The sequence below is a fragment of the Amblyomma americanum genome, chromosome 5, assembly GCF_052857255.1.
Source record: "Amblyomma americanum isolate KBUSLIRL-KWMA chromosome 5, ASM5285725v1, whole genome shotgun sequence".
NCBI lineage: Eukaryota > Metazoa > Arthropoda > Arachnida > Ixodida > Ixodidae > Amblyomma > Amblyomma americanum.
Window position 1 is genome coordinate 76,476,323 of NC_135501.1, and position 19,413 is coordinate 76,495,735.

The 19,413-nt window shown below is 44.4% G+C and overlaps 1 protein-coding gene across 1 annotated transcript in view; it reads left to right on the forward strand.

Moving 5' to 3' along the window:
* The window catches only part of LOC144134829 (uncharacterized), a 32,282-nt gene extending 13,573 nt beyond the window's left edge, over positions 1 to 18,709 (forward strand). Inside the window, exon 3 of the mRNA XM_077667654.1 lies at positions 16,171 to 18,709. Coding sequence (XP_077523780.1) covers positions 16,171 to 17,246 — 1,076 coding nt within the window. The 3' untranslated portion in view covers positions 17,247 to 18,709. The remainder of the gene's footprint in view (positions 1 to 16,170) is intronic.
* Positions 18,710 to 19,413: the final 704 nt, after the last annotated feature.

Consider the following 19,413-nt stretch of genomic DNA (forward strand, 5'->3'; position numbering starts at 1 on the left):
GATTAGAGAGCGAAAGTTGTGGTGTATTGGGGAAGTAGACGCGGCTTGGCATCTGTAACGTTAAGTGCGTTCCGCACACTAGATAGGGAGCGCGAGCACATTGCCTGAGGTGGCAGTTGAATTAATGGCAGATCGCGAAGGGGCGTTCAGCCAGTGAACGCTGCGGCCTATTGCTGCAGTGCTGCATGTCTGCCGCAACGTTGTCAGCGCTGACGCATGCAGCCCACTTCTCTCTCTTACAACCGTCACGTACCTGAAAGCGCGTTTGAGGCGTCCACTTACCCAGGTAGGCAGTTTTCCTTCGTTTCCTCAGAATCATAGGAGTCTAGAACGTTCTAAACGCCAACACCAATGCACACAGTGAATGCCGATGGCCTTAGAAACAAAGGCGAGCGCTCGGTTTAGGCGGCGGCGGTTGAGTGACGTCATAGCTGTCACGTGGTTTCTCCTCGGTTTAAGGTCATACTGGCGCATACGGCTAAGGCGCTAAGGAGGGGAGTAGTAATGGTTTCACTTTCAAAGTTTAAGGCTTGGTTTAGGTGCTCACCGAGATGCCGGGATCTCATAGCTACGGCGCCCTTTGCTTTCCTCAAAAACGATTCCTTTCCTCAAAGCACATGTTTTTGCATTCTTGCGTGTAAGCATACTTGAGTGCCCTAAGAATTGTTTCGTGTGGATTGAACTGGAAAACGTTTACTGTGGCTTGCGGCGACCTTAGCGGCTTACTCTGGTGCCAAGGCTTGAATGCCCGGATCCGAGCTGACCAGAACGGCCTCCCATTGATCAAGAGAAAAAATTTTTACTAGACCTTCTGAGGGGGGGGGGGGGTCTTTACATCGCCATGGTATATGATCATATGTCGCTGTTTCGCCATAGAACCTTCCCTTAGGATTAAATTCATCCGGGTACATTTTTGCCAATAGATAGGGGCCAAGAAAGGACCTCGTTTAGAGTCTCCTGCTGGTGGCCTCAGGCGCATTATCCAACGTTTTGTCAGCGGGCGGAAATTTCTGCGTTTCCACTTTGTAATGGCTTGTGGTACGTGGAGGTTTTAGATGGTGTAATGACGCAGTAGTTGCGTGGGCTCCCTGACATCCTTAGAGCGTGTAGAGTAGCCGTTTCGGTCTCTCAGGAGACCTCAACTCATCGAGGCAAGCTCAGCCAGAAATCGGCCACCAAGTCACAAAGAGGGGCGGTCGTTTGGTGCCCAGCTTTCAGAGGTCGCAAGGCAGAACATAGGTCGGTGCTAATTGAAACCTATAGGGTACTTCAAGGCGCAGTGAGGAGAATGTCATTGGAAATGCTGGCTTTAAAAAGTCGATAAATATGGCGGCATGAAGTTCAAGAAGCACTAAAACCCCCAATCTCAGATTTCGACGACGTTTGTCTGAAGCCACTGCCAGGTGGCCCATCTACCACAATGGGCAAAGGGAAACCTGCCCGCTGAGTTGTGTGGAACTTGCCTTGTGGGGAACTATGCAAAAATGTTATGGTAAACACTCTATGGCTCCGAGTGGTTTTCGAACCTGTGGTGGCGCGAACAGATCAGCTCGTTGGCCACTGCATCAGACTATACTGACACCGTAGTAGCCGAGCAGGGATGAAGGAAGACTGACGAGAGGCTCTTCATAATCCCAATGCATTGGCAAAAATGTGACGGAAATAACGTCAGAATTTAGGCTTAAAAATTCCGGCCACTGACAACGTTGTCCTTGCTGCTATAACAACTCGGGCCACTAGCAACGGTGTAAGGCTTCATTGTTGCTAAGGGCCCGAGTGCCCGAACGTGTTTCTCGATGGCGGTGCACGGGCTTTTCCACATGGTGTGTTGAGCTTTGCGTGTTGAAGTCGACATGCCTGGCGTCATAACGTTGCGCACGCATGTAGGATTGTTTTCAAATGCGGCAAATAATCGTTGATTTGATATATTTTCGCCAAACTTGGCGTGGTGACGTGTAGCAATCGATGCATTGCAATTAATCCCACGAAGAGGCGGCACTACTGAATCATGGTTGGACTTGCGAAGAGCGTTGATTATTTCAACCAGTAGGCTTTTTTACGTCGCCCAACACTGAAAAAACAGGAAGCCGCTCTCAGCCATTCTGAGCTACGTTTCGTAGGCCATGTGGCGTACGGTAGCAACGAGAAGTGTTTTGCTCTGAGGTAAGCGGCGGGCGAAATCGTCTTTCTCGGGCCGGTGTCGGAAAAGGTTCACCTCACCTGTGCGCCGGTCGGTGTGTGGTTGTGTATTTGGGAGGACGTTGGTTGGCCGTGCAGGAGGACTGCGGCGAGCGGCGCACTTTCGAGATAGCTTCTTTCACGAAACGCTTGAACAACGCAGCGTCGGTGGGATCCCTGCTCGTCGTGCGCCATGGCTGCTAACGTTGGCAAACAACGGTGCGTTTGATATTGATCTTTCGGAGCCGATTTGCGTGTTACTATCTTACACCAATGACGTGTGTCACACGTGATGAATTAAAAAGTAGCAAAGTGCGTCTTTTGCAAAGCTGGTAAACTACTTTTGAGGCAGTTTCACTCGTCATGAATAGATTCGCTCCCGTGTGCAGGTATGAATACAATCAATAAGGTACTCATTCACGCGCTGATCCATATACACATCTTTAAATTAGCCATGGGCCCTTCAGCTACAAAGGGACGAAATATTTTTTTAAATACATGCTTCTTCTGCAGCGCATTTAATGCAAAACTGTCATGAATATCTAACTTAGGGCCAATTGGCCTGGTAGCTTGTAGCTCATCAAGTGCATTTGTTTCCATAAAATCTCTCTGCACGATTTGGACGTGCAACCTTTGCAGAACAAAGAATCTTTCCGAGCCTCGTGTAAGAAGGGATGTTGAGCCCATGCTGAGCCCATATGGGGTATTTGACTCATGCGTCTTTATCTTATGCAAGGCATATCCAGTGTAGCTTATTAATCCCCTAGTTTCAAGCATGGTCACCTATTTTCAGCTAGCTATAGCTTATTAAGTGCGGCCAACATAATGTGGAAAGTCGTGGCCTTTGCACATCATTGTTTGTTTAGTATGTTGAATTTCCGGCAATTCTGGACGAAAGCATTTTTAAACGGGAAATAGCTTATATACGCAATTTTTTCATACTGTCACAAATAGGTTGGGGAATCAAAAGGGCTAGGCACAGGCCGCAAGCAGTAAAGCAATGTCCAGGCTGCAAGAGCACGCGCGTCTCTCACTTCTTTGTCCTCAAGGCGCCACCCGGGGACACCTGGCGGCATTAATCCCCCTCCGCCCCAAAAAAGGAAGCAAAAACGTGGGCGCACTTGGAGCGAACGGGAGTTACTAGTAAACCCAGCGAACAAAGGGCCGCCGAACGGCTGCAGGCAAAAATAAAACAAAAGAAAGCGTGCAAGAGACGCCCGTTACTGCATAAAGTAAGGCTTCATACGCAGTACATGCACGACCTCAGGCTGAGCTCGACGGCGCGAACTCGGCAGACTGTCATACGTCACATCCGTGATGCGGCGCAGCACTGTGTACGGTCCAAAGTAACAGCTCAGTAGCTTCTCCGACAGGCCTGGGCGACGTACCGGAGTCCATACCCCTTTGCCAGGGTGGTAGTCGACGTCTTGGTGTCGTCGGTTATAGCGTTGTGCATCCGTTGCCTGCTGCCGGCGGATGTGCATACGGGCCAGTAGGCGGGCTTCCTCTGCGTGCCGGGAAATCCCTCGGCGTCTGGCGTGAGCGCCTGGTCGTCAGGGGAGCACGGAAGCATGGCGTCGAGCATCGTTTCGACATCACGCGACATCACGTACATTGCGAGCGCGTCCGCCAAGGTTTTGTTGAGGCGCTCCGTGAGCCCGTTTGACTGCGGGTGGTATGCGGTAGTCTTGCGGTGGGTCGTGTGACTCAGCTGGAACGCCTCGTGCATGAGCTGCGCTGTAAACGCGGTGCCCCTATCGGTGATGACGGAGGACGGGGCGCCGTGTCGCAAAAAAATGTGGTGTATGAAGAAGTGCGCGATTTCAAAGAATGCACCGTGCGGCATCGCCTTGGTTTCCGCATAGAGCGTCAAATAATCAGTCACAACTGTAATCCATTTATTGCCAGAAGACGACGCAGGGAATGGGCCCAGAAAATCGATGGCAACTTGGTCAAAAGGTGTGCGAGGTGGCGAAATTCGTTGGAGCAAACCTGCGGGCTTTAGCGGTGGTGACTTACGGCGCTGGCACTCACGGCAACCTGTGACGTAGCGGTGGTGGTATTTGCAAGTTTAGGTCAATAATAGGCCTGACGCACTCGAGCGAGCGTGCGTGCAAATCCCAAGTGGCCAGAGGTGGGTTCATCATGACACGCCGAAAGGATGTCTTCGCGGAGGTATGGATTCTAAGATTTCACTATCACAATCAGTGTATCCGCAGGTCTGCCCTTGGAAGATTTGAAGTTGTTTGCTGCTAACATTTTTGCTATCTTTAAAAACGTTCCCGATTGGTTTTCTATTGCAGTCTTAACTTCTCGATGCGAGATACGGAAAAACTGTAATAGAAAGAAAGATTTTGCTACGCATCGGGGGAATAGACCACACCTTTAATATTTCCAGTAGAGTGTCTTACAATATTTGAATTTTTAAAATTTCTTTAAAGAACGCTCAACATTCAATAGTGAAGGTAATGCATTAACAACACAAATGCATTTTGGTGAAAATGTTTATTAAGGCTCTTACAACCAACTAAGCAGGCGCTGAAAACATATGGTGTGTATTCCTCCACTAGCAGTGTGTCACTAAGCACTCTAACCCGACACTGAAACCAGAAATGTTTCAGGTAACAAAGTACTAAGTGTGAATACTAATCGCTAGCTGTCATCTACAGATGTTCCAGTCCTACTGCAAAGTGTGCTCATAAGGGTGACCTGCACACATTACATAAACTGAAAAACAAACACTAGTGCCATCATTAAGCATAGGATGGCCTGTTGCAAACGCAGCTTAAAAAGTTAGCCCATGGGTATCACGCAGACAGGAAATAAGCGATAAAACTAAATATGCAGAGTTCAATCAAGCTATGATGCCAAATTATAGTACAGAGTAAAAATATTTACACAAAAGAATTCCTCAGAAAGCGTTTATGTACATAAATGCACCACTTTGTACGAAACTATAGTGCGTGAGGGGGAGGGGTGACACACATTCTGCGCTTTGACAAAACAAATAATGGTACCACCTGTAAGCACACGATGCCCTGCTACTAGTACAAGAGATAGCTACCAAGCCTGTGTACACACAGAAAAGGAGTCAATGAGTGCTGTGAAAATTAGTCAAAAGTGTATAGACATGAGCACAGAAATTAAGTCCCAGTGCATGGTTATGTGCACATTAACTGCTTGAAATGCTGCACAGGAGATTTAAACAAAGTCAGTCGCTTCTTCACTGGCTGGGGTGGCGTAGAGGCTATAGCATTCAGCTGCTTAACATGAGTTGCAAGTCCTATCCTAGCTGCAGCATACACATTTCACTAGGGACAAAATGCAAAAATGCCCATGTGCTAAGCGATAGTGTTAAAGACCCAAGATGGATGGCATCGATCTGCGGCAGGTTCTCAGTCTGGCATCTCTTGTAGCTAGAACACAGCTTCAGTACATGAACTGCACAAACAAGACTAATCGTTAACAATATCAGGTTGCACATATGTGCATAGATCAGTTCATACTTGATCAAACTGTGTCGTAGTAAAGAGAGGGCAAGTAGATGAGTCCCTTGACAGCGCAAAGTGAACAAGGTAGGGTAGAGACTCAGGGTGCTTGCCAGCGTTTCGAAATTAGCAACTCTTTACCCACACAAAGACAAGTCCTCTTGTCGAAGCGTTGGACTTAACCCTAAGGCTACTGCCTCACGTGTTCACTTTGTGATGATCACACTAAAAAAGTCTCGGTATGGTGGTGAAAAGAGTGCACCATTTTTCTTCAAGCATTCTCTAGCCCAACATGCAAAGCACACGTGCAACCATGTGATCTTGTATGTGATTTAAACAGCTGCATTGATGAAAATTAATTTGCTTGTGCTTTATTTTTGGATATGTCCAAGGCGTTAATCATGTTGTGTGTTCAGATAAACTCCAGAATTATGAGTTTAGGGGTCCCTTTCTGTCTCTTTTTAACTATCTTTCCAATCCTCAACAGCTCGTTGTATTAGGTAAATATAGAAGTCGCCTGCTGCAGAACAAATCCGGTGTTCCTCAAGGATCTATACTTGCACCTATTTTTTTTTAATTTATATGTCAATGAATCTTGCTCTCTGAAAACTGTGCCGTGTTTTTCAATCCTCTGATGATACGCTCTTAGTTGCTAGACATAAGGACTATAAGACAGCATTATCTCTTATCCAACACTACTGCGAGTTAGTTATTGAATGGTACAGCAATAACTTAATGTTAACAATAAACAAACACAATGAGTATTTTTTGACAAATATTTAAAGGGAACTCTTAATGGTGTGTCAAATCGTTTCCACAGACCAAATTGTGCTCTTTGCAAATGCCCATCAATCATGCCTGTGTCAGCGGTCAAATACTTAGGTGTATTCTTCGATTCCGACATTTCTTGTAATACCCATTTGTCATTTTTCTGTTCTCAGCTTCGGAAAGTTACATGTTTGGTGCATTCTGTTAAGACCCTTTGCCCTATGTATGCACGCAATCAAATAGTATACGCCTTAGCCTACAGTGTCTTACGCTATGGTATTTGCAGCTTTTATATGTGGTTTGGTTTGGTTTATAGGGGTTTAACGTTCCAAAGCAACTCAGGCTATGAAGGACGCCGTTGTGAAGGGCTCCGGAAATTTCGACCACCTGGGGTTCTTTAACGTGCACTGACATCGCACAGTACACGGGCCTCTAGAATTTCGCCTCCATCGAAATTCGACCGCCGCGGCCAGGCTCGAACCCGCGTCTTTCGGGCCAGCAGCCGAGCGCCATAACCACTCAGCCACCGCGGCGACTCAAGTCTTTTATGATTCTTTTATTTCTGTTCTGCCTTTTGGCGAAAGAAGGTCACAAGCATACAGAAATCTACCCTGAAATCAGCATTTTATGGTAGGGCACGAAATGAAGATAGCGTTTTTGAACTTTTACATATGTCTGACTTTTCTCATCTTTTTTCTGGAACAGTAGTTTTTAAGCCCATCTAGACAAGCGATTTTTGTAAACCATATGTTCCTGCTGAAGATCTGCGAACTCACGATCGTTTGCTTGTGCCGAGAGTGCGAACCCGTTACGGCGAGCGTCTTCGAAAACATTATGTTCCTTCTGTTCGTAACCATTTACCCAAAGAAATATTTTCTGCTAATTCCAAAATGATAGTGAAAGCTTGTCGTGTTAAATTACTTTGTTAGTTCTAGTATTGTGTTTTGATGCTTTGTTTTTACATGTTTTTGTTTTTCTCTCCGTTTGTGGGTATTTTGCGTCAGCTCTTTTCGAACCCGTTTTTCTTCTCTCATTTTATTTTCTTTGGCAACTTGTGTGCTCGGTGCATGATTGATATGCTGTCTGCTGCCGGGCACTGCCACTCAAGCCTTCTGAGGCTTTGGCAGGCCCGCATTTGGCAGGCAAACAGGAAATAAAAAATTTTATTTTTTATTATTATTGCTATATGAAGAAAATGTATGGATGCAATGTAATATTAACACCAGCAAAGTACATACCATAACGATCTTCACATTTTTAAGAAGAGCCTGAATAACTTGAAGACACTCAGATGAAAAACTTATTTTGAAAATCTTGCTGTTTATTCAGCCGGGATATTTACGCAAAAAACAGATATATACAGTTGTTTGACTAAGTAAGCTTCATGAATATTATCGCTAAAAAAGTGCTATCATGTTCTCACGGCCGTGCATGTACTCCTCGAGTGTCCTCAATCGCTGCTGCTATCTATTATTAACGTGACAGCATTAAGGGCCCCATGTCGCAGAAAAGCTGGTGTCGTCGTCGGCGTCGGCGGCGATGGCCGTGAGCGAAAAATTCCTCCTCCTCCTCCTCCTCCTCCTCCTCTTCCTCCTCCTCTTAGCAATATACGCCACTGCCCCAAGAGATAGCGCGCGACGGTAGCGCCTCCCGCTCGTCTCGTTCGGGCGCAGTGGTGCCATGCGGGCACGCAAGAATCACGCGGTGAGCGTTGAACAACGCAGCGCACATTCAGAGTGCGTTCACAATGAAGCTTGCGGCTTGCTGTCTGTTCGTTCGGCGCGGAAGCTATGCTGGCGTTCGTGGCATCGGGTTTGTCGAGAACGATGTGCCGACGAACTACGGCTGCAACTTGAGTCCCGCGCGTTTCGGCAAGGCGCCTGGCAGCGCTTCTACGTGATTTGCCGCTCCGCGCGTCCGTTTCACCGTACGTAGCAGAGCGATTAGTTTAACGGGCAAGGCGTCGCACCGAACGGGCGACGGCGTTCCGTGTACTCCCTGGCAGTACTGTAACACGCCGTCGCGTTCCACTCTTAAAAACGAAGCTTAAGCGTCCTCCAACTTTTTCTCCGGTTAATATCTAGCGCGAGCAAAGCAGGCAGTACACGAGGTATTATACAAATATTTTCATCACGATGTTCCGTACTTTACGATCAGCGCACACATTTTGTACTAATAGCCTTTTTAATAATGCGCTCAATGACATGGTTTTGTTTCCATGCATGTAGACAGTTCAGTTCCATGCCATCTCGTCTCTCAAAGAGAGCCTAAGGGTTACACCACACATAGGTCATAGGTCGGTCTAGATGCGACGATGCGAAGGCTGCACGGTGCAAGGCGTCGGCAATAGCTATAGCATCAATTGGCTCACGAAGTACTGCACCGGAATGAAGTAATGTTCGGTTGTCGCTCCTATGGGCATAAAACACATACATGAACAACGAGTTCAGAAATCCGGGCTTGTCTAAGATTTTAATGAATAAAGTCACCGCTGACGGGAAGTGGCGGAATAGAAGCGTCATATTTGCTATTTGTTTTGATAAATTGCTACTGTTCTTTACGGGGGGAGGGGGGGGGGGCTCTCTGGCGAGTAAATGAAATGAGTCAGTGTGCATCATTCGCATCTTTTAGAAGAATGTTCAGATCTTCAATTATCGCTCCTTATTTTTGCTTTTGCTGTGCTGAAGGGTTTTTTTCTGAAGGCTGCGAAAGCTGTTTTTCATTTTTCGATTACTCTCCCTAACTTTTGCGTGCACCATGGTTTGCGTTCGCCGCGCCGCAGCGTCATTACCCACGACGGCGCATACTGGTCACGCAGCTCAAAAAGTTAACTTTTGTTTTCCATGCGTTCAGCAATTCCTGCACGCTTTGAGATGCAGACAATGCTTCCAACCGATCCACGTAAGTACCTGTCAAGTGCGAGCGAGATGTCTCTCGGGCGTGCTTTAGCGTACGGATATATGCGCCCTCTTTGTTATTAGCGAAGCTTATAAGGTGCAAATTAATTTCGGAGTAGGCCACCATATGATCGCTTATACCTGGTAGTTCTGGAGTACACCGTGCTGCCGCAGGTTGGTTGGGCAGCGCCAGGGCTAGAGCAATGCTCCCATGGGTGGGTTCGAAAACCAGTTGCCTTAGTGAAGATGGTCTAAAAATCTCCAGCATTTCCTTTCCGAGACCGCAGTTGATATTAGGTAAAGAGGTCTGCTGCGACTAATTTGTTTCGGACAGATTAAAATCCCCAACGATAACCAAACTGTCATTGTTCACGGCTTCCACTGTTTTTTTTTAATCTTGGAATATCGGCCATCGTAGACGAAGCGCTTATGTTAAGTAGTGGCAGCCTAGGAAGAACTTGGAAGAACTTGCAAGCGATGCTTCTTCTGACATTGAATCCTTATGGCACAGCTTTAAAACGACTGTCTCATATTGTATTCATAAGTTCGTCCCACGTAGAAGGAAGCAAATAAAAATACGTAACCCCTGGATCATCCGCGAAGTCATACACGCTAAGCGCAAAGTTAATCGCCGTAAAAAAGCCCTCAAGGTGAACCCTTGCACGAAAACAAGGAGCAATCTTAACCTTGCAATACAAAGCATGAAACATCGAATAAAGGCTTCTAAATTATATTACTTTAATAACACTCTCAATAACTTTATAAGAACGTCCCCATCAAACTTTTGGAGCTACCTTAATCCTTAAAGACAAACTGAAAACCCAGCCTTTAAAGAAGATAGCCTTGAGATAGCAAACGAACTGAATGATTACTTCGCGTCAGTTTTTTCTAACGATAATGGTATAGTCTCTCATCAGACCTCACGAACAACGAAACACATTGAATCATTAACTGTAACTGAGACTGGGGTACGTAACCTGTTGTTAAATCTAGACACAAAAAAGGGACCAGGACCAGACAACATCCCAAATTCCTTTCTAAAAAGATATGCCGAATGGATGGCTAAGTATTTGTGCTTACTTTTCATTAAATCCCTCTCAACATGTACCCTTCCAAAGGAATGGAAATTAGCCAAAAGTATTCCGGTACACAAATCAGGAAACAGGACAGATGTTTCTAATTACAGACCCATCTCTATCACCTGTTCAGTGTCTAAAGTACTCGAGCACATCATACTAAAACACATAACCGTTTTCCTTGAAAATGAAACCATACTCTCCCCATTTCAGCATGGCTTCCGCCAAGGCCTTTCGACAGTAACACAGTTATTAGAATTAGTCCACAACTTATCCCACAGCATAGACAGACAAAAGCAAACCGATCTAATACTACTAGATTTTTCAAAGGCATTTGATCAGGTTACACACATTAAATTAATTAAAAAACTAGAATCAAATCTAGGTCATGGCTTTCTAGTTAATTGGATTAGCAACTACTTATCAGGCAGAACACAATTTGTAGAAATTAATCATCAAGCTTCCCACATAGTAAATGTTGTGTCTGGTGTACCTAAGGGTTGTGTCTTGGCACCTGTTCTTTTCTTGATTTTTATAAATGATCTGACGACTAATCTCAACCTTAATATACGACTGTTCGCCGATTACTGTGTAAGTTATCGTGAAATTAATACTATAGAGGATCATGAAGCTCTTAACAACGCATTACATTCTATAGCAAAATGGTGCACTGACTGGCAGATGACACTCAACGCTACTAAATCTGCTGTTATGACAGTTTCTAGAAAGAAACATAAATCCGACTTTCGGTATACTATAAATGGCACACCACTTACTGTAGTGACTATCATAAGTATCTTGGCGTACTAATAACCCATGACCTCAGGTGGAACGCTCACGTGGACAAAATCACCTCAACAGCTTTGAAACGACTCTTTTTTCTTAGACGGCGCCTCACATTAGCCCCTTTTCAAACTAACCATTTAGCCTACAATGTATTGGTTAGATCTGTTCTCGAATATGCTAACGTCGTTTGGTTTCCTTATACTAATCAAGATATAACCAAACTTGAAGCCGTTCGAAGAAAAGCAGTCAGATTTATATTTAACAAATACAAAATAACCGCTTCGCCTACTGAATTAATGAAAACTGAAGGAATAAAATCATTGCAGACCCGTGCAAAAGTCGCACGACTAAAACTCATGTTTCAACTAATAAATCGACATCTAAAACTCGACACTACTAAATATATTTCCTTTTCCGAAGCAAGATCAACGCGTCATAAACATTCACATATATTAAGTGAGTATCATTTCCATACTAACTGCTTTAAAAATTCCTTTTTCCCACTAGCAATTTGAGAATGGAACAGCCTTGATTCCTCCATTACTAACTGTTCATCATTGACAAAATTTAATATTGCAGTTGAGAGTATGTCATGTTATTAGTTATTCATTCCTGGTTGCTTGCGTTCTGTTATTATTATACCCATGGTTATTTATTTTATTTTTTTATGTGTAAGCTTTCTTTTTGTCAAACTATGCAGCGTTACATAAACTAAACACCTATACTATGTTAATGCCTTTGCAGTGTACGCTTATAATATTTACTGTTTACTTATTGTCTGCGTATTATAACAACTAGCAATGTTTCAACATTTTGTTCTTCTTTGTATAATACTACAGACATTAGCCTTATTTTATGTGTTATTTGATTGTTTTCGTCACAGCTCGGTTGTATTTTCGTTTTACCGTTTGTTGTTTTTCTTAACATGCTGACCAGTTGAATGTTCCGATTATGCTTGACCGCATTCTGTTAACCTTACTAAGCCCTCCTGCCACAATCCCAATTAGGATTAGCAGTATTTGTAATAAATAAATAAATATGCTGTGATATTCCTGGTAACATCACAATGCTCATGGGACATTGCCGCGATATCGTTGCGTGATTTTGACAGTCGTTGGAAGTACTCTACTGAGACAGGTGGAGAACAGAGCACCAATGAAGCTCTAGAAGTTAACTGACAAGCAATGAAGCTTAGGCTTTACGCAGATACGGACTCCATGGCTAATTTCTACAAAACACAAGTTTCCTTGAAAGTTGCGTTTACCAAAAATTGAAGGAAATAGGTTTTTATTCTTTATGCTACATATATTAAATTGGCATTTTTCTTTACAATTCACCCGCTTATACAAAGAGAGCGAAAGAGCGCGTATCTTTTTCCGCACTTATTTACGCAAAGATGCAATGTCACCGAATTGGAATGGCGCACACCTAGAGCGGAGCGGGAACATGAGACTGGAAATAGACTGGCACACAACAGCCGTTCTTTTTCGCACTTGAACTCCCGAATTTGAATTTAGCAAAGGGAAATAAATTTCTCTTTTTTATTACAATTTTCTCAGTAATAAGTTGAGTGTTTTGCATCCATTACACTAGGAAGAAACATTATACGGAGTTGTCCTCGTAAACCCTTTCAGAGCATAATGAAGGCCATGTCGCACGCTCCAATTTTTGAATACCTTTTAATCTGCAAGAAGTGCCTGGATAAGCAGTACTCAGGAGAACACAACGCGCACACAGGCAGAGCTAGGCCGTAGAAGACATGCCAACCGTAAACCAGAAAGTTAGACTGAGAAGTGTGGGCGCATCAAAAATAAACATAGAAGAGACGGTGTTAAGAAACGCGGGGAGAGGCTAAACAGCTACATTCCGCCAGATGGGCTTCAAGAGACCTAACCGACTCACAATTCCTTAACGCGCTCAACTATAAATTTATCCCAAGTAAAAAGCTCTTGCGCACACCAAATTTATTTATTTATTTATTTACTCTGAAATACCCCGCTTTGCCCAGGGCGCGTTATAAAGGTGGGTAACAGCCTAGAAAATAAAAAAAAATATTCATTCGTACGCCATATTTGTTTGCCAGACAGTGCGTTCCGCTTTGTTGCGGTTGGCAGACAAACCTGACTTAGCACAAAGTTTAGTCCCTTTCAGGTGTTGTCGAATTTGATCTTATGATCAGTTCATTTAGATATGTACTGCTGTTTCTTAATGTGAATATCGCCGAACTCTACTCTTGTCAATTATTTCGAATAACAATTTCAGGTGGAGGTTTGTTCAACACCAGCATAGTGCTTGCTGTTTAAACTCGGTGTTCGTTTTAGTACACAATTCTCCTCGCTAATAACGCGCTGAGAAAGGCATTGGCACTCTATTCTGTTTTGGTGGATTTGATTAATGAGGGATTTTTGATGACGTCCCTAAACAATCACGCACATTCTCTAATATGTGTCCCCCGTTCCAGTTGGCGTTTTGTTAGTGTGTAGCGCGTTATTCACACCAAATGTACAACCAACTAGCCCACATTGCTGTCTTGCTCTAATATCAAATGAAAAATAAATATAAACTAATTTTTTTAGAAGGACGAGATTTCTGGCTTCGTTGAATAAAATTTTGCCCTCTGGCTGCCTTAGAACTACCATTTTCATGGACTGGTATACAACAACTGCATCTTACCGATACTCACCTATGAGCGAGGAACAAAGGGTTCCAGTAAGTCAAGGACAGCGCAGCGAGCTATTGAAAGGAGAATGATAGGCATAACGTTAAGAGACGGGAATAGGGCAAAGTGGTTGAGGGAACAAGCGCGGGCTAATGACATCGTAGTAGAAATCAAAAGAAGAAATGGGCTTGGGTAAGAAATCTAATGTGAATGCAAGATAACCGATGACCGCTAAGGGTAATGAACTGGACACCAAGAGAAGGGAAGCGTAGCAGGCAGATAAGATTTTGAGATGAGCAGATGAGATTATGAAGTTTGCGGATATAGGGTGGCCGCAGCTGGCACAGGACAAGGTTAATCGGGCAAATATGGGAGAGGCTTTTGCCCTGCAGTGGTCGTAGTCAGACTGGTCATGACGATGATTCACATGGGCATTCTATGAAATGTGAGGTGAAAACACCTGACTCATATAGATATACGTATGCTGCTGAAAATAACGTTTGCGTCTCATAAATAACGAGTGTCATTTTTATTTTTTCTTCTGTTAAAAGAGAGGCGGATGCATTTTTTGGAACCGAGTTCTATTTTCAATATAGCAGACCGCGCAAGAATATTCGTTAGCTCACACTGAAAGTGAACAGCATACCCTTCAGTGTGAGTTTTTTTTTTTGTACGCAATGCAGGTTCTGGCGAAGAAGCGCCAACGAGCAGAAATTCCTTGCAGAATCTCATTAACTTACACTGATCATGTCAGTGGTCTCGAAACGGAGCCCTGAGCAACGCCCGATGTCACGTCGACACAGAGTGAAGTGGCACAGTTGCGAAGTGCTTGTGTATGGGCTAGTCGGAATATGAAGGTGGTAGATTGCGCTTAACAGTTCGTGCTGTCATCTTTACCTCTATCAGTCTAAGCAGCGCACGTCTTCCATATAGCAAAGTGAATGCAACAGGTTGCCGGCTGTGCGACTATCTTGTGGCCGTGGTTGCGCAGGCTATATATAAGCATAAAGTTGAATGGCGTGAAGGAACAAACACAGGAAGACACAGAGAGTGAAAGGCGCTTAATACGAACTGAGTTTATCGTGGAAAACACAACCTTTATACGCCAATACATTATCACCAACAATGCGTATCATAGTCAGGACTAGCTAACAAGAAAAATATATCTACAGAAAAAGATTACATTTATGTATAAAAGCCAGGGCGTTGCTACTCACAGAAGACGGCATGAAAAATTTACGAACATGATAACAAGATTGAATCACAAAATCTACACATAACCATCTAAAAAATCCTGTTCCCGGCCGCTCAGTTTGACCGACGAAGTGTTTTGCACGTGGGCCCACCTTTCTGTATGTTAACTGCTTCTTTAACTTCCCTTTCAACTCGCTCCCTGCCTTTCCCGATAAACTTTTCCTCTTCCAGCACCGCTCCGCAATCTTTACAATCTCTGCAGTGATCAGGGAGGTTCCCCTCTTTCATTTTTTTTTATTGTCCTTTTGTGCTCACTCGCTCTCTCGTTGAAACAACAGCCGGTTTGCACAATGTAGACACGCCCACACTTGAGCGATATCACGTAGATGACTTTAGACCTGCATTCCGCATAACGCTGCATATATGCTTGATAACGCACCTCTGGGGTCCTTTTTCTCTCACGGAGCATATCTTGCCAAGCTTACATGGTGCTGAAAACACTACATTCAGACCATAACACCCTCCTATGTTCTTGATGTTGTTGATATTGTGCAAATGTGGTGTTTTCAGCTGGGAAAGGACAGGGTTAATTAGGGAGACTTGGGAGAGGCCTTTGCCTTGCAGTGGGTGTAGTCAGGCTGATGACGATGACGACGACGACGATGACGACTTGTCGGTTCTGATTTACACCCACTAAAATATTTTTCTTGCCCTGGAAGTTTCTACTCAGTAATGGTTTGGATCATTTTTAAGGCTCCGCCGATTATTTGTTTCTTTTTTGATTCACTGATTCATTTTTGTGTATTTCACTTACCGTCTTGGCCTGACGAGAGTTGTGAGGAGACTGGCACTATAAAAATAAGAGGGAGGAGGTTCATATTCCTGTAAAAGCTCAAAAATAAAAATGACATCTTGTTCTTCACTTTCTAAAAGTGCTTGTGCTTTTTATACCTTACCAAAACTTCTAAGAGCCGATGTCCCTGCGCCTTCTCTTTATAGAAGCTTTATCTCTCAAGCCTCGCGCGGCTGTCAAAGGCGGTCCAGCATTTGCCTTCATGCATGCGTCATTGCAAATCCTCGGGTTCTTTCAGGCACCACTCAAAATAGCGATGTTTTCTTTCTAGCTGAAAACCAGTGGGGATCTGGCCTGAACACCTCGACGCGAATGAAGAAGCTGAACCTTGGGAGTCAGTTCCAGTCACCGCTTGATTGGTTCCGTCAGCGTGCTGGGCAAGACGGAGAATACTTGTCCTATGGAGATTTTCTCGACCTTATGAGATCACTTTTTACTGATCTTGGCGATGTAACAACCAATGAAACACAGACAGAAGCTGCGTTGGCGTTTAGTAGCTTCGATACTGACGATAACAAAGGCTTAGATGCTTCAGAGTTTAACAGAATGTGGACATCATGGATCGAGGTCATACTGTCCCCAAAGTTTGCCTTACTTGTTGTTGATGTGCAGAACGACTTCATCACAGGAAGTCTTTCAGTGAAAAATCTCACTGACAATCGCGACCCTGAACGCATTGTGCCTGTGATCAATGAACTTGCCGAAAATCTCCCATGGGAAGTGATTGTCTACACTCAAGACTGGCACCCAACGAACCACATCTCATTTTTCGAGAACAAAGACCGCCGCCTGTTCCATTCCAGTAGTCCCGTGAGTGCTGAGGAATCCAAGGTTTTTGATACCGTGGCGTTTGCTGATAATGAAACGAGCTCTGGCAGCATTGTGCAAACTCTGTGGCCAGCGCACTGCGTGCAGGATACATGGGGAGCACAGCTACACCAAGCGCTCAGGGTGCCTGACCACGCGCTCTTAGTTCGCAAGGGCACGGATCCAGATGTGGACAGCTACTCTGCCTTTTGGGATAACGACAGTCGCAATGCAACAATTCTTGAAGCGGAGTTAAAGGCTAGAAACATAACACACGTTGTCATCTGTGGAATAGCTTACGATGTCTGTGTGGCTTCAACAGCGCTACATGCCATACAGTTAGGTTTCGCGACCCTTATCGCTGATGATGCATCCTGCGGCACTTCTTCAGTTGCTACAATAGCCGCAAAGGCCTCCTTAGCTACCAAGCACTGCATTTTCCCTGAAAGCTCTGTAGTTATGCAAGTGGTCCGTGGAGTGATGCGACCCCTGGAGCTCGGCCTTCAGCTCGCCAAGACGCAACGAGCAAAAAACAACTAATTTTCTTTCCAGCCTCTCGTCAGCCTTGGGACTCCCGGGTATAATTTAGGCTCTGACCGGATTTGTAGGCAATAAGTTCATATCTGTCGACTGCAGAATGACGCTCAGCAGCGGAGTGCCTGCTTATTTCTACGTTCCCTTTAACTGCTAAATCCGCGCTTCGTCTCCAATTAGATGATAGACAGAAAATGTGGAAAGTTGAGATGAGAACACAGCCATATCAGCAGCCCGCACATATCCCTGTTATGACACTCCGGATTATAGAGGAAGCCGAAGGGCGCACTTCGCGGCCAGCTGCATGTAGCTTCACTAAAGAGGCGAGGAGTACGCCCCAGCTCTCAAGCAGTGCTTACAGATAAGTAGCCGTCCCTGAGTGCAGAACAAGCAGAACAACACAAACCATTTATACAGCTGGTGACACGAATGTTTACTTTCGTTTTGTGGCACTGCAAAGCGACATATTTGCATTGTTAGTACTGTCCAAGCTTAATACTACTTACACTACTAGAACAATTGAGGAATTTATTATTTGCCTCTAATAAAAAGTTTTTGAAAAATAGAAAGGACACAGAATTTATTGTTTTCTCCGCTGATGATAAGGTGATCATGAAGTTATCCTGGATTATGGCTTGTCTATTCGAGAACATATTGAGACCTATTAACCTTAAAATTCGTCTTTATGTCTTCAGCCAGGAGTTACTTATTATTACTCATTGCTCATCTGTCTAGCTGTGGTGACAATGAAATGACAAAATTACTTGTTCTTCCTTGGTACGATTATTTCCTCCCTGATTGCAAGCTGCACTAAATTATTAGCCCGTATAATACAACATGCCGTAAGACTTGTTTCAAGCTATTGCTATTCAAAGCTCTGCTTTATATAACAAAACCCGCTGCGCATATTGTAATCAGTACCTAAACAGAGGTATTTTCAATGCGTTTTGACAAGTTCACCCGAAGCAGATAGGCCTTCAGTTACCGTAAGCAAACGACTGAATTCTACACCACGCTATTCTGCGACGCTTAGCTTAGAATAACTGGTGTTTCTAATAATGTTAAACGTTTCAAAAATTCGGGCTTTAATTCTCGGCAATAATACCATTCTCTGTACGCGCACTCTTGCGAAATATACCGTTTGTTTCTTCTGTCTTCTGGAGGAAACCATTGCTCCGTTTGTACTCTCCGTAAAATTTTCTTGCTTTTATGCATTTAAAACATGACTGCTACATTACAATATGGAAAACTGAGTTTGTGAACAATGAAGTGTCGTATTATGTTTGTAATCCGATGATATTCAAAGATAGATACTGTTTGTAGTTGTTTTGTGCAGATATGGTATCATGTCATGGTCCGCTTACTGAAATGCTGTCGCTGTTGCTGCACACCGCCTCTACAGAAGAAGACCACGGTGTCATTCCTCTTGCTTTTCGTCTTCTAAAATGGAAGAATTTTGTATTGTCTTAATAAATGCACGTAAAAAAATTCGGTGTCTATAGATGCTTCCAAACGAACCAGGAAACCCGCTGGGCCGTGGCAGTGCCGACCATGCAGTGCGCGTTGGCGCTGGACAAAGTCTCACGCAATCTAAGAGGAAACGATTCCGCTCATAGCACTGCACTTCCTCACCTACGTACATGCCGTCCCACACAAATAACTCATCAGTGGCGCAAGGGCCAGCAGTTCAACCTGCAAAAATTAGAGCGGCTACTTAAGCTCCGCCTTGAACATGTGTGGCGATATCGTTAATGAGTTAATGCCCATGTATGCGAAATTTATCATTCTCGACTTTAAATTGAGGTCACTACTTCCGCATTGGCGAAGCCGTTAAGGGATGCGCCACTGCCCTGAGATGGCAGGCGCTGCCACCGGTGGGCTTTGTGCGGCCCAAGTTGCTATTCCCTAGCAGTCTTTCTCGATCAATCATGAATTTAACAATCACCTGCCACGTGAGTTTCCGCACAATGCGGTGGAGAGGTTGTGGCGACACCGCAAGGTCACGTGACATAGGCGGCCCACCTAGGCAACTGGGCCTTTAACGCTATCGCGTTAAAACGAGCCCTTGGGGCCACCATTCGCACCGATGGTATTCCCTGAATTAACTACCATGATGCTATTTTGCAGTCGTCGGTCATGAGGAGACCTATTTCATATTTCTAGGATACATAAA